Below are 16,845 nucleotides of genomic sequence, written 5' to 3'. Positions count from 1 at the left end.
CCCGATCCCGATCCCGATCCCGATCCCGATCCCGATCCCGATCCCATCCCGACCCCGCCCCGTTCCCGACCCCGCCCCGTTCCCGCGCGGCGCTCAGGCCCCGCCTCTCGGGGGCGTGGCCGGGGGGCGGGGCGGGGTCAGTCCGCCGCCGTCCCGGCGTGCCCCGCGCGGCGCTGCCCGGCGGCCGCGGTCGGGGCAAGATGGCGGCGGAGGCGGCAGACTCGTGGGGTGGGTGCGGCGGGGCCGCGGGGCCCGGGGCGAGCGGGGTCCCCCCCGCGCCGCTCCCCGCTCCTCACCCCTCACCTGCGCTCCTCTCCCCACAGACGCCGACAGCTTCGAGGTCGTGGAGCCGGTGGCGAAGCGGCTGGTGCCGGGGGTGGCCGGGGACCGCTGGGCCGGCGAGGATGAGGAGGACGACGTGAAGGTGCGGCGGGGCGGGCCCCGCGGCGCGGCGGCTCCGGGGCCCGGGCTGGGGGCGGCGGGGGCGGCCGGGCCGCTGCCATATGGCGGCCGAGTGCGGGGCCGCGGGCCCGGCCGGGGCGGGGGGTTACGGGATCCGGGCCGGGCTCGGGCCTCGAGCGGCGGCGGCGCCGGACCGGACACTGCGGGGGCTCCGGACACCCCGAGAGGGCTCCGGGCACTGCGGGGGCTCCGGACACCCCGAGAGGGCTCCGGACACCCCGAGAGGGCTCTGGGCACTGCGGGGGCTCCGGGCACCCCGAGGGGCTCCGGACACCCCGGTGGCTCCGCCCGCGCGGCAGCCACTCCGGGCTCGGTGACGGTGACAAGTCCAAATGCCAAGACTGCCCGAGCTGTCCCTGCCCGGAGCCGCTGCCTTGGGACTCGCAGCGCAGGAAGGCTCGGACAGACGCTCTTGAAGTGGCACCTCCTGCTCTCTGACGGATCCACCTGCTGCTTTCCAGCTGCTTCCCAGCCTCCAAGGCGCTTTCCCCTCGCTTTCTGCAGCTTTTCGGGCCCTTAGCTGTGAGTGGGGAGCGCTGGGTGAGGCGTCAGGACGGGTTTAATGACGGCAGTGCTGTGTTGGTGCTTCTGCTGCTGACCAGAAACTTCTGTGCTCTACCGGCTCGTCTTTTCACCTGATCTTGCTGCTTCTCCACGAGGCAGGGTTTTGCCCTGTTTCAGCGTGGTGTCTGCACGGGAGCGGGAATGAAACGTGTGGCTGATCATTCCTGGTGCTCCTGAAGGCAGAGCTCCCTCCAAGGCTCTGCTCGGCTCCAGCTGCCCTTGGCAGGGTGGTGGTGCCACAGAAACCTCCATATTCATGTGGATAATGCAAAGGGAGGCCGGGGAATGCACGAGGAACACGCCGGGTGGGTTTCAAGACCGGGTTGGACAGGGCTCGGAGCAGCCTGGGCTCGTGGAAGGTGTCCCTGCCAGGGCAGAGGGTGGCACTGGGTGGTCTCTGAGATCCCTCCAGACCCAAACCATCCCCGGATTCTGTAAGTGGAGCAAGGCAACTAAAAAAGACCTTTTTGTTTCCTCCAGCCCTGGGACATTGTAACACCAAGGGAGGATTCAGGTTGGTTTTGGGGACATTGTTACCACAATCTCTGAAAAGCACCTGCAGTTTTTCTTGGGGCTCAGGTGGAGTTCTTCTCATGAGCAGTACACAAAAAGTAGTTAATCTTCTCTTGGAAACCCTAAAGTCACCAAATTTCTGTGATTCTGTGTGTAATTTTCCTTCTAAATTCAGTAGTAGCCACAGCTCAGCACAGTTTAAAGCAGCAGGACAAGGCCAGGGGTGTGAACAGCAGCTCCAGGCTCTGGGAATGAGTGTGGAAGTGACCCAGGTGTGTGTGGCTGTCTCAGGTGTGTGGGGGGGGGAAACTCTGTGACTGACAGCTGTGTGCAGACACCTGGAGCTCACACTGTCTGTGACATTTGCTTTTCCTCCTTCCTTAGGAAGTGAGAAGCTTTCCTGCTGGATAGGATGTGTGCAGGAGAACTGGGCCACTGTGGTTCTCTGGGAGACACCCGAGGGCTCTCTGCCTGTTTAATAAAAGAACAAATATTCCCCACCTGGAATCCCAGAATGGTTTGGGTTGGAAGGGATTTAAAGCCCATCCAGTGTCCCCCTGCCATGGCAGGGACACCTTCCACTGCTCCAAGCCCTGTCCAGCCTGGCCTTGGACACTTCCAGGGATCCAGGGGCAGCCACAGCTTCTCTGGGAATTCCGTCCCAGCCCCTCCCCACAATTCCTTCCCAAAATCCCATCCGGCCCTGCCCTCTGGCAGTGGGAAGACATTTTACATCTTACACCAAGTAAGGATGCAGCTGCTTAACTATTGCCAAGGGATTGTGGATTTAGTGCCAGAGCTGCATCTAGAGAGGATCCAGCAAGGAAAGGTGTTTTATTTTGGTTTATTTTCCTTTGGTTTGCTGTTCCTGCTGGATTCCCAAAGGCCCCTGCTCAGGCTCTGGGTCCCTCAGTGTGGGGAAATCTCCACGTGAGGGAAATGACGTGGTCTAAAGTGGCAGCACGAAGTGTTTTCTGTCCATGGCTTTCTTAAGGCACCTCGCATTTTGGAATGTGCTTTGTACCTGCAGATCTGTATTTTGGAAGGGATTTTAGTAATGAGCTCGCAGTAACTGTTAATTTGGGAAACGTCAACTTCCCGGGTTTAAAATTAGCACCTTTGGTAACAAAAGTGCTGTCAGTGTTCCCCAGCACACGTGTCCCAGCAGTCGGGCGTGCAGCCAGGGAATGTTCATCTCTTGACTCAGTGCTGCCACAGCCACATGGGGCAGTGCCTGCTCCCGTCCCAGGGCTCAGCTGGAGCTGGGAGCCCCTGCCCAGCCCCTGCCACCCCCAGCCCGGGCTGGAGAGGAGCTTCCAGGTGTCCTTGGGGACACAGAAACAGTGTTGAAATAATGGGGAATGAAGGTGTTCTCTGGGAATTACTGTATCACTGCAGGGACACGGCACTAGGGCAGTTGGCTCTTCCTCCAGGAGAGCTCCCTGGGTTTATAAAGCAGGCAAGGTTTATTCCAGGATTTGGAATTACCTGGGTTTATAAAGCAGGCCTGGCTGGCAGGATTTGGAATTCCCTTGTTTATAAAGCAGGCCTGGCTGGCAGGATTTGGAATTCCCTGGTTTATAAAGCAGGCCTGGCTGGCAGGATTTGGAATTCCCTGGTTTATAAAGCAGGCCTGGCTGGCACGGTGGGTCAGGGCACATCTGGCATGCCATCCTTGCCCACTGTGCCCTCTGTGAGGTCTCCCAGGTGTGCCAGGATGGATCCCTCATGGCCAGGCTGCCTTTCCCCTGCAGTTTGCCTCTGACTCCAGCCTGGCCAGCTCCTCAGTGCTGAGTGCAGCTATTTAAGCAGTGGGTGGAACAAACTTAATTAGATGTGAGCTAAAATAATGCTGCTCCAAATTCAAGTCAGCTCCGTGGAATGTGGAAGGGAAGCCGAGTCCCCTGCAATTACTGGGGTGAGCTGGGGATGGACTGGGGTGTCTCCTTGCTTGGGTCAGCACCTCCTGCTGCAATGTGGGGCTCCCAGAAAATCCCTGCAGCCAGGGCAATGCTTTTCCCAGCTCAGGACAGGGTCCCTGGGGTGCTGTGGGACACACCAGCCTGTGGTTTCAGCTGGGTTTAGTGATGTTCAGTGTCTCATCACACCAGAAATGAGAATAAATCATGTTTACGTGGGTGCTGTTTGACTGTTTGTCACCTGGCTGTTGTAATTACTGACACAAGGTGATTGTTTGACCAAAACCTGCCTTTTTCATGGTAAGAAGAGTGTGGACAGCTCCCAAACCCCCTGAGGGTGAGGCACAGCTCCCATGGCTCCCTCACTGACACCAGGGCACTGGGTTTGTGGGCATTGCAGGAGGTTGCAGGTGTCTGTAAAAGAACCTCGACTGTTTTGCAGGATAACTGGGATGATGAGGAGGAAGAGGAGGAGGTGAAGGAGACAGAGGTAAAACAAGGTGAGACTTGGGGTAACCCCTGGCTCTGTATCAGCGTGGGATCAGACTCTGGTTGTGTCTGGGGATCAAACCTGAGCAGGGCTGGGTTTAACAGAAATGTCTTTAAGTCTGGGCTCAGTCCCAGGAGCTGAGCTCCGTGGCTTGCAGTGTTTCTATGGTTTTAGGGGAGGAAATCATCAGAGTTCTGAGAGCTGTGTTTGTTGTTCCACCTTTTACAGAACCGAAAGTTTCGGAAAAAAAGAAAATAGCAGAAAAAATCAAAGAAAAAGAAAAGCTACAGAAGAAAAAGCAAGAGGAGCTTAAAAAAAGGGTAACTTCTCATTTCTTCTGAGTCACATAAAATTCAGAGGGCGGGTTTGATTTGATTTTTTGGAGGCTGAGCAAGGTCTGAAGAGCTCTTGATTCATCTGATAAACCAATCTTAGATCTTGTACGTGATCCTGTCTGGGGCTGGGAGCTTTAACTCTCCTATGATTTAACCAGTGACTGCATCAGTGTTACCCCAGCTGCTTTGTGTGCAGCACGTGGGGGAACAGGCAGGAGTGGGAGTTTGGAGTTTCTTCCCATTCCTCGTGAAATGAACAATTTCTTGAGAGTGCAGGGGATGGGATCCAGGTTTTCCGAGTGCCCTGAGTGAGGCAGCAGGGGGTTTTCAGTGGCTCTGGAGAAGGCACCGTGTCTGTAAGGTGCCACCTCCTCCCTGTGTGCTCTCCCTGCAGTTAGAGGCACCCGAGGAACAGAAGGAGCTCACACCAGAAGAACAGTTGGCAGACAAACTACGGCTAAAGAAGTTACAAGAGGAGTCAGACCTGGAGTTGGCAAAGGAAACCTTCGGTGAGTTAAAGCAGCAGGAAATAAAGAAAGAAAGAAAGAAATAAACCCAGGGACGTGTGGGACCCTGCAAAGCAAGAGCAGGGCTTGGCTTGTGGCACTGAGAACAAAGAGGTGGCAAAGATGCTGATGCACAGCAGCTTTCCTCAAACATGGGAGCGTTTCCTTGATGGTGGTGAATGATTCAGCTCCTTGCTCAGGGCAGGTTGTGCTCAGTGAGTTGTCACAGAGCACAGTGCCTGGGGGGTGTGCACTGCTACAGCTGCAAAGAACCAGCTGAGTTCTGCACTCAGGAGGGTGAGGCAGGAATTGTTTATTGGAGGGGAAAAGGGGCTTCCTGGTGCAGGTTGTCCAGAGGACAGGAATAGCTGGGTCAAATTACTGAGTTTGATCCAGCTTCAGAAATTTTTGGACAGATACTTTGGACAAGGGTGAGGAGTGACAGAACAAGGGGGAATGGCTTTCCACTGACAAAGGGAAGTGTTAGGTGGGATATTGGGAAGGAATTGTTCCTTGTGAGGGGGTGAGGCCCTGGCACAGCTGTGGCTGCCCCTGGATCCCTGCAAGTGCCCAAGATCAGGTTGGATGAACTTGGAGCAGCCTGGCATAGTGGGACGTGTCCCTGCACTGACAGGGTGGCACTGGATGGCTTTTAAGGTTCCTTCCAAGCCAGACCATTCAGGGATTCTATGAAATGACCGAGTTTGGCAGCAAACTTCCCTCGTTCCTGTAAGGCCAGGGCTGTGGGGGGAGCAGAGCTCAGGGAGAGGAGGGAGCCAGGTCCCCTTTAGGGCTGCCTGTAACACCCCTGCCTGTCCCTGCAGGTGTAAATAGCACTTGTGGAATAGATGCCATGAATCCCTCTTCCAAAGATGACTTCACGGAATTTGGGAAGCTCCTGAAGGAGAAGATCACACAGTACGAGAAGTCCTTACATTACGCCGGCTTTTTGGAAGCGCTGCTTCGGGACGTCTGCATCTCCTGTGAGTGCAGCAGCCCCAGCCCTGCCCCCAGCCCTGCTGGAGCTGTGACAGTGCTCAGAGGGGCTGGCTCTGTTAGTTTGTACTAAAGGAAGCACTGAGCTGATTCCATTCCCACAAACTCCACTAAGGATCCTCTCGTCGTGTGAGAGTTGCTCTTTGTGCACCTTGGTTACAGACGCTCATCTACAAAGTGTCAGTTTTCAAAACACTGCATGTTTTTCTTGAAGAAATTTCTAAATTAATAATACTAAGAGTAAATTCTCTGAGGCAGATAATTTGAGGACCTCAGTTGGAGGGAAACTATTACAAAATGGAGTCCATGTAATTCTGGAAGTGCAGATTAACTGTTCTGGAATTCAGCTTGTAACTATACAGAGATGAAGTAATTGAAACTCCTTTTCCCAGTGCCCTGGTGGCTGGAGCAGGGGCTGGGATGGTTCCCTGTCCTGTACCAGTTGTCCTTCAGAGAGGGGTAACTCAATCCCAGGCAGAGCTGGGTCCATCCATCATCCCAGCTGGCAGCTGGGAGCTTCCAGAGGGATTCCAGAGCTCCTCACAGGAGGGACTCCAGCCTCTTGCCCCAGTTATTGATAAACATCATCATTTATTGTTAATCCACTGCTCCTTTGATACATTTCACTGTATTTTACTGCCTCCATGTTTTACTGTTCAGATGGCTCAGCCAGACTCTTGTGTTCAGTAACTTTATTTGCAAGTTTTACCTTCTGCAACGTTCAGGCTTGCAAGGAACCAGCTGGAATCCTTGTTGGGATTGTAAGGACCAGAACCACCCACTCTGTGTTCTGCTGGTTTAAATCAAGTAATTGCCCATAGTTACACTAATGCTCATTTCTAGTTTTAGAGACTGAGGATGTTATTTAACTGCCTAATAAGAACAACATTGAGAAGGAATCTTTTTTTTCTTTTTTTTTTTTTTCCCTGATTCAGTGGAGGTGGATGATTTGAAAAAGATCACAAACACTCTGACAGTATTATGCAGTGAAAAACAAAAACAAGAGAAGGTAAGACTGGGACTGTTCCTGCTTGGGGCTCCTCTGCATTTATTAGTTACTTGTTGAGAGTCCAGGGGAAAGGCCAAAGGGGGGCAGGGAGCTGGGGACACCTGGAGCTGTCACAGCTTTCCTAGGAAGAGAAAATGGGTGGCGTGGAAACCATGTTCACTGCTCAGTGCTGAGCAGAGCTCTGGGCCTGTCCCAATAACCATCCTCATCCTCCTGCCACAGAATAAAGCCAAAAAGAAGAAAAAAGGAGTTGTGCCTGGCGGGGGGCTGAAGGCAACCATGAAAGACGACCTGGCCGACTACGGCGGCTACGACGGCGAGTACGTGCAAGACTTTGAAGACTTCATGTGACATTTATCTCCCTTCTGTTGTCTTTCTGTTGCCCATAATCCCTTAAACATGTAGCACAACCTTTCTTCCTCTAAATTCTGCCAAATGCTACAATCAGAATTGCAGTATCTGTGTGCTGGGGGCTGGAGCTGCCGGGTCCGGGCGGAAGCTCCGGGCGGGGTGGAATGGAAAAGGTCTGGAAATTGCAGTTAAAAACCCAAAATTCTGATAATGGGCACTGCTGCTATTCATAGCAACAGCCTCTAAATTGGGAAGGAATTGGAACAAGGTGAAGGATTATAACCAGCACAGCTCCATGACATGGCCTTAACTGTCCCTGCTCCAGGGCCAGGGCTGAGCACGAGCAGTTTGCAGCAAGGGCAGGGTGTGCACGTAGAGTTCCAGTCGCTTTGTCTTGAGTTAAAGCTTGAGGATTTCAGTATTTTGGGAAGGGAACTGCTAACTTCAGTGTGGAATAGTGCACCTGGGAGCACAGGCCCTGGGACAGCCACTGCTCCAGAGCCTGACACCTGAGCAGCACCTGCTGGGGCAGAGCAAGGCAAAACCCACTTGTGTCTCGAGGATGAAGTTTAGTTCCATTCATTTAAATTTCTACTAATGCAGCTGTCTGGGTTGGGTGTTCTTTAACAGTTAATTAAGGGGTTAAGTGTAAAAGAAAAAACCAAACCACACAACTTCCTTGGGGCTCTCCTGGGTTGTGGTGGGTCTCTCACAACTCGGCCGTTTTCTTTCATTAAAAACCAAACTTGCTTAGCAAACTGCAGCAGTTCCTACAGTTGGGCAAATTGTTATGTTAACAATTACAACATCTGCAATGTTTTATAAAGCAACTAATTTAATAAAAATCACTATTGAGGACTTCACCAGGCTGGCCTTAGAGCAGTTCTTCTGGAGCCTGACAGGAAAAATACCTGGAGAGTTGCAGAGCTGAACTGTGCTGGGGGTGTGCCCATGGCTTGGGCCTGGAAAGGAATTTGTGTTTACTAACTGTAAAAATACATTTGCACTTGATTATTTCTTTTACTCCAAGACAGCAGAATTGGGAATGTGCTGTTTGAAGCTGTACAAGACTTTAGAAATCAGACTGAATTCACAGAACACATTATTCTACTGGGTACCTGAAACCTTCACTGAGTCTGCCTGTTCCACTCCTTTGGCCTGGGTATTCTGAACATTTATTTCAGCCTCTCTGAATTCCTGGGGTGCTCGCTCTCCCTTGCCCCTAATTTAAAGAGCTGCTGAATCTCTGCTTCACCCCCACCTGGGCCAGTCAGTGTTTGCTGGTGACTCAAGTAATTTATAAACAATAAGATTTATTATACAAAGCACAATTTTAGCACAATTTTAAATACTTACAACCCTGTCCAGTTTTCTGGAGTAATTTTTGCAGGGCAGCAGAGCCCTGTGATCATTGATAAAATGTGTGTTAATCAGCACTGACCCTGCAGTGTGTGCTGGGGCTGGAGTTCAGCTGGATAAGAGGTCGTTGAGGCAGCAGCCAGTCTGAGGGTCCTTCAGCAGGGAGTTGACCACATCATAGAACCTGTGCTCGTAGGCCAGCCTGTAGTAGGTGTAGATGTTCTCACAGTGGCTGAGGAACCTCTTCAGGTTCCTCAGGGCAGCGTCAGCAGGAGGCTGCTGCTGTTGGACCCTGCAACATTTACACGTGGAACTGAGACACAGAATCTGCCCAGGCCCCTGGGACTCTTGCTCTGGGCCTGCAGGAATGACATTTTCAACAAGAGCTTGTACTCAACATTTGAATCTCCTGGCTGTTTGTTTGCTCTGCCAGCCCTGAGCTCCCTCCTTGTCCAGCTCGAGGACAAGGCTGGATCAGAGCGACTTCCACTCTGTGCTCAGGAGCCAAATCCACCAACAAATCCTTCCCTGGCAGGGTGGGCAGGGCTGGCACAGGGTGCCCAGAGCAGCTGTGGCTGCCCCTGGATCCCTGGCAGTGCCCAAGGCCAGGCTGGACATTGGGACAGTGGGAGGTGTCCCTGCCATGGCAGGGGTGGCACTGGATGGGATTTAAGGTCCTTTCCAAACCAAACCATTCTGGAATTCCATCTCAAGAGCCTTGTATGAAACCTTATCCCATACCGGGCTGAAGAGTTTAACCCTTTCCTCCTGGCCCTCTGTGCAGGTAAAGCTGCAGCTTCCCCCAGACCCTCACTCACTTCTTGGCCACCTCCTCGAACAGGCCGGGCCGCAGCAGCCGCTGCTGCTTGAACTCCTCCAGGTACAGGAAATCGCCCCTGGTGATCACCTGCTGGAACAGCACCTCAGCCCAGTCCGGCAGGAACTCGTAGGCCTCGGCCACGATGGCTGCCTGCAGGGAGAGCAGCGTCAGGGAGGGGGAGTGCACAGGACAGTCCCTGCACACAGCTCACGACTGGGGCTCCTCTGCCTGACCCCCCCCTTCCTTGAGAGCAGCTGTGAAATACAGGGGAACAAATACAGCTGGAAAACCCATAGAAACAAAGCACGGTGAACAACCTGCCTCAATCCCTGCACAGGGACAGCTCCCACTGTCCCAGGCTGCTCCAAGCCCCATCCAACCTGGCCTTGGGCACTGCCAGGGATCCAGGGCCCGCCCACCCTGCCAGGAACGATTTCTTCCCAGTATCCCATCCCTCTGGCAGCGGGAGCCATTCCCACCCCACATATCCCAGGGGTAACAGTCCCAGGAGAAGGAGCCGAGCCCTCGGACACTGCAGTGCCCAAGTCATGCCCCAGCAGGAGGAGCCCAGCTCACCTGGTAGAACCTGGGCAATGCCAGGATGGCCCCTGGCAGCTCCTGCCTGCCCAGGTTGATGATCCTCGTGCTCTGCCCGGAGCCCAGGAAGTGCAGCTGGAGCGTGATGAGCCGGGTGAGGCGGCGGCAGCGCAGAGCCTGCCGTACACAGGAGTCCTGCAGAGAGAGACAGGGGGAGCTGAACTGAGCCTGAGTCCTGCACAGAGAAAGAGCATGAATCCTGTTCAGCCTGAGAGCTGAACAGAGCCTGAGAGCTCCCAGGGCACTGGGAACAGCCCTGAGAGCAGCCTGGAGCTCTGCAGTGACTCACAGCACTGCAGCTGCACCTTCATCGTTCTCCATGAGTGTTAAACAAAGCTTCGCTCCCACAAACTCTTCAATCATAATTACATTTGGATTTAAATACTTCATTTGTCCTAGCCTTGCTAATTGAGCTCATGGTCCTTGCTCTGGCAGTGGGGAACCCACCTGTAAGTCCAGGGGTTAAAGCCTGAGCAGGGGCCAGCACAGCACACTCAGGTGCAGCCATGCTACTGGTGTTACTGGTGTTACTGGTGCAGATCCCTTCTGCACTGGGCCAGGGCCCTGCACACCCTCCCTGGGTCAGCTCTGTGTGTTCTCCCAGCCCAGCTCACTCCTCATGTGCTCCCACTGCTGCCCACAAGTCATTCCATCCCACTTTACCTTGGAGTAACTTTCTGCTGCATCAATGAAGAGAGTCAGAGCTTTCAGCAGCAGCTTCTTTAAATTGGCAACATCCTGAAGAGACTCCTCTGAAACAGGAAAAAAGGAGTAACCAATTATTTGTAAAGGTGACAAAGTAATTTACAAAATTCCCTCCCAGTGCCAAGTCTGTCCCTGGTGTTGTCTCATAAACCAAAATGTATTTATTAAAAAAGCAGGAAGGATCACACTGCCTGTTCAGTGAATGGAGCAAAGCTTTGCTGCAGCCTGGTTGAGTGACTGGAGGCTGGAAAGAAACCCCAAGCACCCATTTGTGGCAGATGCCAGGTCTGACCATTGCCAGGTGCATTCAGAAATCCCCTGGCACAGCTCCTGGTGTTGCTGCTCTCTCAGCCCTGGCTGCCCACGCTGCAGAGCTCACCCCACGGGTGTCACACACACAGACACCCACCCCAGCCCTTCCCAGAACCCCTAAACCCACTGTGCCACATCCTGTGGGCCGAGAGAAACCTGGCTGTGTCTGTACCTGCTCCATGGGAGGCACCAGAGGAGATCCCCAAACCCCAGCCCTCTGAAAGCACCCAGGAGCTGCCCAGGGCAGGAGCCTCCCCAAGGCAGTGACAGCCCCGGGACACACAGCAGGCCTAGGACACAGAACTGCTCCAGGACACACAAAAAGAGCTCCAGGACACACAAAAAGAGCTCCAGGACACACAGAAACTGCTCCAGGACACACAGAGCAGCTTCAGGACACACAGAAACAGCTCCAGGACACACAGACAAACACACAAAAGCAGCTCCAGGACATAAAGGAGTTCCAGGACACACAAGCACACACAGAGCAGCTCCCCCTCCCCTCCCTGCCCTCAACCCCAGCTCACCCCAGGGCTGGCACTCGATGAGTTTGAGCTGTGTGGAGGCAGCAGCCTCGTGGTTCTGGCCGATCTCCCTGCACATGCTGAAGCACAGGGCGATCATGTTGTGCTTCTCGCTGTCCCCGGGCCGGCAGCGCTTGGTGTAGTCCAGCAGTGCTGCCTTCAGCGTCCCACTCTGGCACACAGGACACTGAGCACGCCCCTGGCCACCTCCTGCAGCCAGCCAGGCCTCCAGCTCCCAAAAAGTGACCATCACACCCCAAAACACAACAGCAGCCTCACCCCCGGGCTCAACCGGCTGTGAAAAATCCGTATTCCCATCCAAACTTCTTTACAAACAAATGTCAAAATGTGGCATTCCTTTATGACTTATTTAAACACAGGTATGGATATTTATGATTTTTAAACCCCCCCCACGAAACTTTAACTGCAAATAAAAGCAAAGCAGGACATGAAAACCCTGACAATGCCAAGTTTAAGTTTCAACACTACTTTTGTTGTAGTCCTGAACTAATTAGGAAAAAACGGTTCAAATAAAATGAGAATAAACCCCAGCATTAATTTATTTCTATGAAACCTGACTCTCAATTCCTGCACTCAGGAAGTGAAATGCCCAGACAGTTTTCCCCCTGTGTGAACAGTTTCTGATGCAGCCACACAATTCCCTGTAGGTTTGTCCCTCACCTACCGGGTCCAGGTTCTTCCTCATGAGCACCTCGAAGTAATGCTTCTGGTGCAGCAGCTCGAAGATGTAGGTCATGTCATTGTACCTGCCAATGCCTGTCAGCAGGCGCACCTGGGGACACCCAGGGCACCTCAGGAGAGGCACAGAGCCCTGCCAGGGCACCCAGGGCACCTCAGGAGGGGCACAGAGCCCTGCCAGGACACCCAGGGCACCTCAGGAGGGGCACAGAGCCCTGCCAGGGCACCCAGGGCACCTCAGGAGGGGCACAGAGCCCTGCCAGGACACCCAGGGCACCTCAGGAGGGGCACAGAGCCCTGCCAGGGCACCCAGGGCACCTCAGGAGGGGCACAGAGCCCTGCCAGGACACCCAGGGCACCTCAGGAAACTCAGGGTCCCCTGTAACCATTGAGGGGACTCCTAAACCAACCCAAACTGCAGCTTTCCCACAGTTTTCCCAACAGTTTGATGCCATAAAAACAGGCAGAGAAGCTTTTAGCACTGCCACCATTGCAGTGGGCACATCCCAGGCTCCAGGAGCTCCTTCAGATGCCCAACAGCCACAGAGCAGCAGCTGAATCAGCCCTGGCCACGCACAGCCCCCCTGGGCATCCCCCAGCACTCACCAGTAGCCCCCAGCACTCACCAGTAGCCCATACTCCTCCCTGGGAGCCAGGAGCTCCTCGGTGAGCAGCCGAGCTGCCTGCAGCACCCGGGTGATCCCCTCCATGTGACACGTCAGGCTGAAGCAGCTGTGGGCCAGGATCAGCAGCTCTGTGACTGAGGAGCAGAAAAATTCCTGGATTTCAGTTCAAGGGCTGAGGAAGTGAATTTACTGCCTCTCTCCAGAGCAGAGAACACAAAATAAAGCACAGAACTTCCAGCCTCCTCCAGAAAAAGCTGACAAATTGTCATCGTTCAATACTGGTTTTTAGTTAAAGAGAACAATCTCTCAGTTGCAGGAATGATTCTCAGTGAAGACACACAAATGTGTAACACATCACACTGCACTGCCTGCCAGCTCTGCTTTTGGAAAAGGAAGGCCACAAATTTTGCACTTGGGTTTGAAAATTTCAGTTTCTAAGTCACAATGTCCCCACCACAACAGCTCAGGTCACTCCCTGACTGCATTTCCCACCTCTTGCTTAGCACAAAAATCTGAATTTTGCTTGGAAAATTAACCCTTAAGCAACACCCTGCATATCCCTCAGCCCTACAAAGTGGAGATGAAATTTGAGCCCTCCCTTCCCTGGGAGCTGAAGCCAGGGCAGTTACACACAGCTTACACCAGGCAGGATTTGCCATTTACTCACTGCACGCCAGCTCCCCACGGGGCACAGAGGAGATTTGATCCAGTAACTTCATCCCAACCAAGGTGTGATCCTGGCACAGCTTGGCCAGCTGCAGCAGGGCCTGGCTCTCCACTGCAGGGTTCCAGACCTGCTTCTGCCCTGTGGCCAGAGAGGGAACCACGTCACCACTGCTAACTGTGCAGGAGTTAATTATCATTCATTAGCAAACCCCAAACAAATCAATCTGACATCATCCAGACTGGCTGAGGACTTGGGACAATTATCCTAAACACACTCTGGGTGTTATTGATTAAATTTAACAATCAGAAAATACTTTTATTCCAGTTCAACCCAACAAAATCCTACTGGACAACCACACAGCTGCCAAAGGAAAAAAAGAAAGGGAAAAACCTTTTGTCATGCTTTACAAAGGGAAATGCACATATTTCCAAATCAGATGATGTGGGGCAGCAGAGACCACAGTTAAAAAATCCCTTTTTAAATATTAAATTTACGTCCATAAAAATTCAACCTTAACTATTGCAACTCCCCACTGGGCACAGGAGTAAGTACAAATGAACATTTGTATAGAACTTTACATAAAACAGAGCAGAGCTGCCCAGACACCCCAGGCTGAGCTGAGCCCTCAGGGAGTGAGTGCAGGGGGACACAAAGAGACCCCCAGAGACCAAACCCAGCCTGTGAGTGCAGGGGCTTTGGGGGACACAAATCCCCACCCAGAGACCAAACCCAGCCTGTGCAAACCCTTGTGCAGAACCAACCCCAGCCCAGGTGTGTCCCCAACCCCAGCCCAGGTGTGTCCCCCAACCCCAGCCCAGGTGTGTCCCCACCTTTTCCCTGTGCAGAACCAAGCCCCCAGCACAAACCTTTGCCCTGGGCCGAGGCCAGCAGCTCCTGGGTGATCTGCTGTGCCAGCAGAGGTGCCACAGTGGCAGGGGGCAGCCCCTGGCAGGTGATGAAGGCCTGGGCCCTGCGGCCCCGCTCAGGCCCCCGCCGGGCCAGGATGGCCCCCAGCACCTCCTGAGGGTCCCGTGCTGACACCTCCCCAAAGGAGCAGCCCAGGTCCTGCAGGAGCACCCAAAAACACCCAAAATCTCAGTAAGAGCAGCTCAGGTCCTGCAGGAGCACCCAAAACCACCCAAAATCTCAGTCAGAGCACCCAAAATCCCAGCCAGAGCACCCCCAAAGGAGCAGCCCAGGTCCTGCAGGAGCACCCAAAATCCCAGTCAGACCACTCCAAAATCCCAGTCACAGCATCCCTGACATCTCCCCAAAGGAGCAGCCCAGGTCCTGCAAGACCACCCAAAACCACCCAAAATCTCAGTCAGACCATCCAAAATCCCAGTCAGACCACCCCAAAATCCCAGTCACAGCATCCCCAAAGGAGCAGCCCAGGTCCTGCAGGAGCAGCCAAAATCACCCAAAATCCCAGTCAGAGCACCCCAAAATCCCAGCCAGAGCATCCCAAAATCCCAGCCAGAGCACCCCAAAATCCCAGCCAGAGCACCCAAAATCCCAGCCAGAGCACCCCAAAATCCCAGCCAGAGCACCCTGACACGTCCCAGAGGAGCAGCCCATCCCAGCAGAGCTGGCCCAAGCCCTGCTCACCTTGGCCAGCTCGTACAGGCACAGCACCTGCCTGCAGTAGCCCCTGCCATGGACACACTCCTCTGCCAGAGCCTTCAGTGCTGCCTCCACGGCATCATCCTCACACCCCAGGGGGGTCCAGTCCTCCGGGCTGGATGCTGGGAACAAAAACCAACAATTCCTATCTTGAACAAAAAACAAAAATTCCCATCTTGGAACAAAAAACAACAATTCCTATCTTGGAACAAAAAACAACAATTCCTATCTTGGAACAAAAAACAACAATTCCTATCTTGGAAAAAAAACAACAATTCCTATCTTGTAAGGGCAGACAACTCCCTGACACCTGGGCAAGGCTCCCTAAATCTGCAGCAATTCCATTTCACCTTCTCAGTCGTTGGAAACTGAGCTCTTGACCCCTGTGAATTTTTAAATGTTACATTTGTTTTGGGGTACAAACAATGTAACAGGACACAAATCTCCTCAATAATATCTCAGATATAAAATTTCTAAGCACAAGATTGAGTGAGGGCTCTGCAGCCCTCCTGATGGGTTAGGATTCCTTTATGCCCTTCTGTGTCCATTCAGCTTTACACACCAGGATTAGTGAGGGATGTTCCAGCTGAAACTCACTCAGAGCTCACAGACACGCAGAGAACTTTACAGATAAACATTCTCAGCCTTAGCCTTGCTATTACACAAGGAACACTAAACCCTTCATAATGCACGAAGGAGTTAGGAAAATATACTAATTGAAGCATTTCCTTGCTTTGGCTAAAAAAAAAAAAAAATTAGTAGAGTGTGTTTTCTAGCAGCAGGAACAGGGATAAAGCTGCTGTCCCTGCTGTGTTAGTGCTGCTTTACTCAGAACTGAGAGCTAAACCATGAAAGGCTCAGGATCTTTGCACCCAGAGCTCCCTGCCTGGAGCACACAGGGGCAGCACTGCAAGGCTTCAAACACCTCCACGAGAGCATTTCCCGCAGCAGGGAGACAGAGCAGCAACCGCTGGATTCGTGCAGAGTTTTTGGGGGGTTCAGAGTCACTCACCGCTGGCTCTGCTCGAGCTGCCCTCGGCCGTGCCCGCTCTGGCCGCCAGCAGAGCCCGCACCTCGGGCTGCAGCTGCTCCAGGCCGGCCTCCCCCGAGGCCAGGGCCCTGCAGTGCAGCACCAGGGACACGTCCCTGGGCCACAGCTGGAAGTAGTGGCAGGCACGGGTGGCCTCCAGCACGCTGCCCTCGTCCAGCAGGGCCCCCACGAGCTCGGCCAGCGCCGCCCGCTCCGCGGTCCCCAGCGCCAGCCCGGGCTCCCCCGGAGCCGGAGCCCCCGGCCCGCAGAGCCCGGCAGAGCTCAGCGCCGGCAGCCTGGAGAAGGAGAACTGCTGAGCCAGGCTGCCAAAGGACAGGGCCCTGCCCAGCCTGGCGGGGCCGGGACTGGGGCACTGCCCCGAGCCTTGGGCTGCCAGCAGCCGCTGGGCGATGCGGCACAGCCAGAGCTGCTTCTCCACCTCCTCCAGCTCCTGCACCGCCACCCCGGGCTCCTTGGCCAGCCAGTGGCCAGCCAGGGTGAGCAGCAGCTGCCTCTCCATGCTCGTCCTCTCCTGCCCAGGGCACTCCCACACGTGGTTGGCCTGGTGGAGGAAGAACTCGGCCGCGGTTCGGCTGAGGATGCGATGTTTAGTGAAGGTGTCGTTGCACTTTTTCCAGAACTCAGCTCTTGTCTGGCTTTGATGCCACTGTCCAGTGTCTCTTAAATGATGTAGGTCTCTCAGAACCTGTAAAATCCACAGAGGTTTATCACAATTTT

General features: G+C 54.0%; 2 protein-coding genes and 1 long non-coding RNA gene across 8 annotated transcripts in view; 2 read left to right on the top strand and 1 right to left on the bottom strand.

The window, feature by feature from the left end:
• The first annotated feature begins 112 nt into the window (after positions 1–112).
• Positions 113–8,008, top strand: EIF3J (eukaryotic translation initiation factor 3 subunit J). Its single transcript, XM_014887800.2, has 8 exons — positions 113–228; positions 324–424; positions 3,901–3,958; positions 4,177–4,268; positions 4,678–4,792; positions 5,614–5,772; positions 6,721–6,794; positions 7,017–8,008. Exons 1-8 carry the CDS (start codon positions 201–203, stop codon positions 7,143–7,145), a joined length of 756 nt encoding a protein of 251 aa, XP_014743286.1. The 5' UTR covers positions 113–200; the 3' UTR covers positions 7,146–8,008.
• LOC148222296 (uncharacterized) lies at positions 449–2,039 on the top strand. The gene is made up of 2 exons (XR_015806610.1): positions 449–1,811; positions 1,924–2,039. It is a non-coding gene; the product is annotated as an uncharacterized LOC148222296 (long non-coding RNA).
• Positions 8,009–8,438: 430 nt separating the features above from the next.
• The window catches only part of SPG11 (SPG11 vesicle trafficking associated, spatacsin), a 28,462-nt gene continuing 20,055 nt past the window's right edge, over positions 8,439–16,845 (bottom strand). For 2 of the 6 annotated variants that reach the window (XM_088172762.1, XM_088172765.1), the window contains 11 exons: positions 16,090–16,813; positions 15,063–15,199; positions 14,321–14,519; positions 13,455–13,592; positions 12,788–12,921; positions 12,148–12,255; positions 11,466–11,634; positions 10,585–10,673; positions 9,901–10,056; positions 9,323–9,474; positions 8,439–8,796 (listed from right to left, as the gene is read on the bottom strand). In XM_088172762.1, coding sequence (XP_088028888.1) covers positions 8,613–8,796; positions 9,323–9,474; positions 9,901–10,056; positions 10,585–10,673; positions 11,466–11,634; positions 12,148–12,255; positions 12,788–12,921; positions 13,455–13,592; positions 14,321–14,519; positions 15,063–15,199; positions 16,090–16,813 — 2,190 coding nt within the window. In that variant the 3' untranslated portion in view covers positions 8,439–8,612. Of the gene's footprint in view, positions 8,797–9,322; positions 9,475–9,900; positions 10,057–10,584; positions 10,674–11,465; positions 11,635–12,143; positions 12,256–12,787; positions 12,922–13,454; positions 13,593–14,320; positions 14,520–14,687; positions 14,745–15,062; positions 15,200–16,089; positions 16,814–16,845 lie in introns of those variants that run through there. The other 4 variants (XR_015806609.1, XM_088172764.1, XM_088172763.1 and 1 more) reach the window with 4 other exon arrangements.

This window comes from Sturnus vulgaris, chromosome 13 (assembly GCF_052056855.1).
Source record: "Sturnus vulgaris isolate bStuVul1 chromosome 13, bStuVul1.hap1, whole genome shotgun sequence".
Lineage (NCBI taxonomy): Eukaryota > Metazoa > Chordata > Aves > Passeriformes > Sturnidae > Sturnus > Sturnus vulgaris.
Note: the sequence above shows the minus strand (reverse complement) of the source record. Positions and strands in the feature narration are given on the sequence as shown.

Excerpts from the sequence above, each read along its gene's own strand:
- EIF3J (XM_014887800.2), top strand. The coding sequence starts at position 201 with ATGGCGGCGGAGGCGGCAGACTCGTGGG. Across the intron at positions 3,959-4,176 it reads GGAGACAGAGGTAAAACAAG|AACCGAAAGTTTCGGAAAAA; the intron begins GTGAGACTTGGG and ends CACCTTTTACAG. Across the intron at positions 4,793-5,613 it reads GTTGGCAAAGGAAACCTTCG|GTGTAAATAGCACTTGTGGA; the intron begins GTGAGTTAAAGC and ends CTGTCCCTGCAG.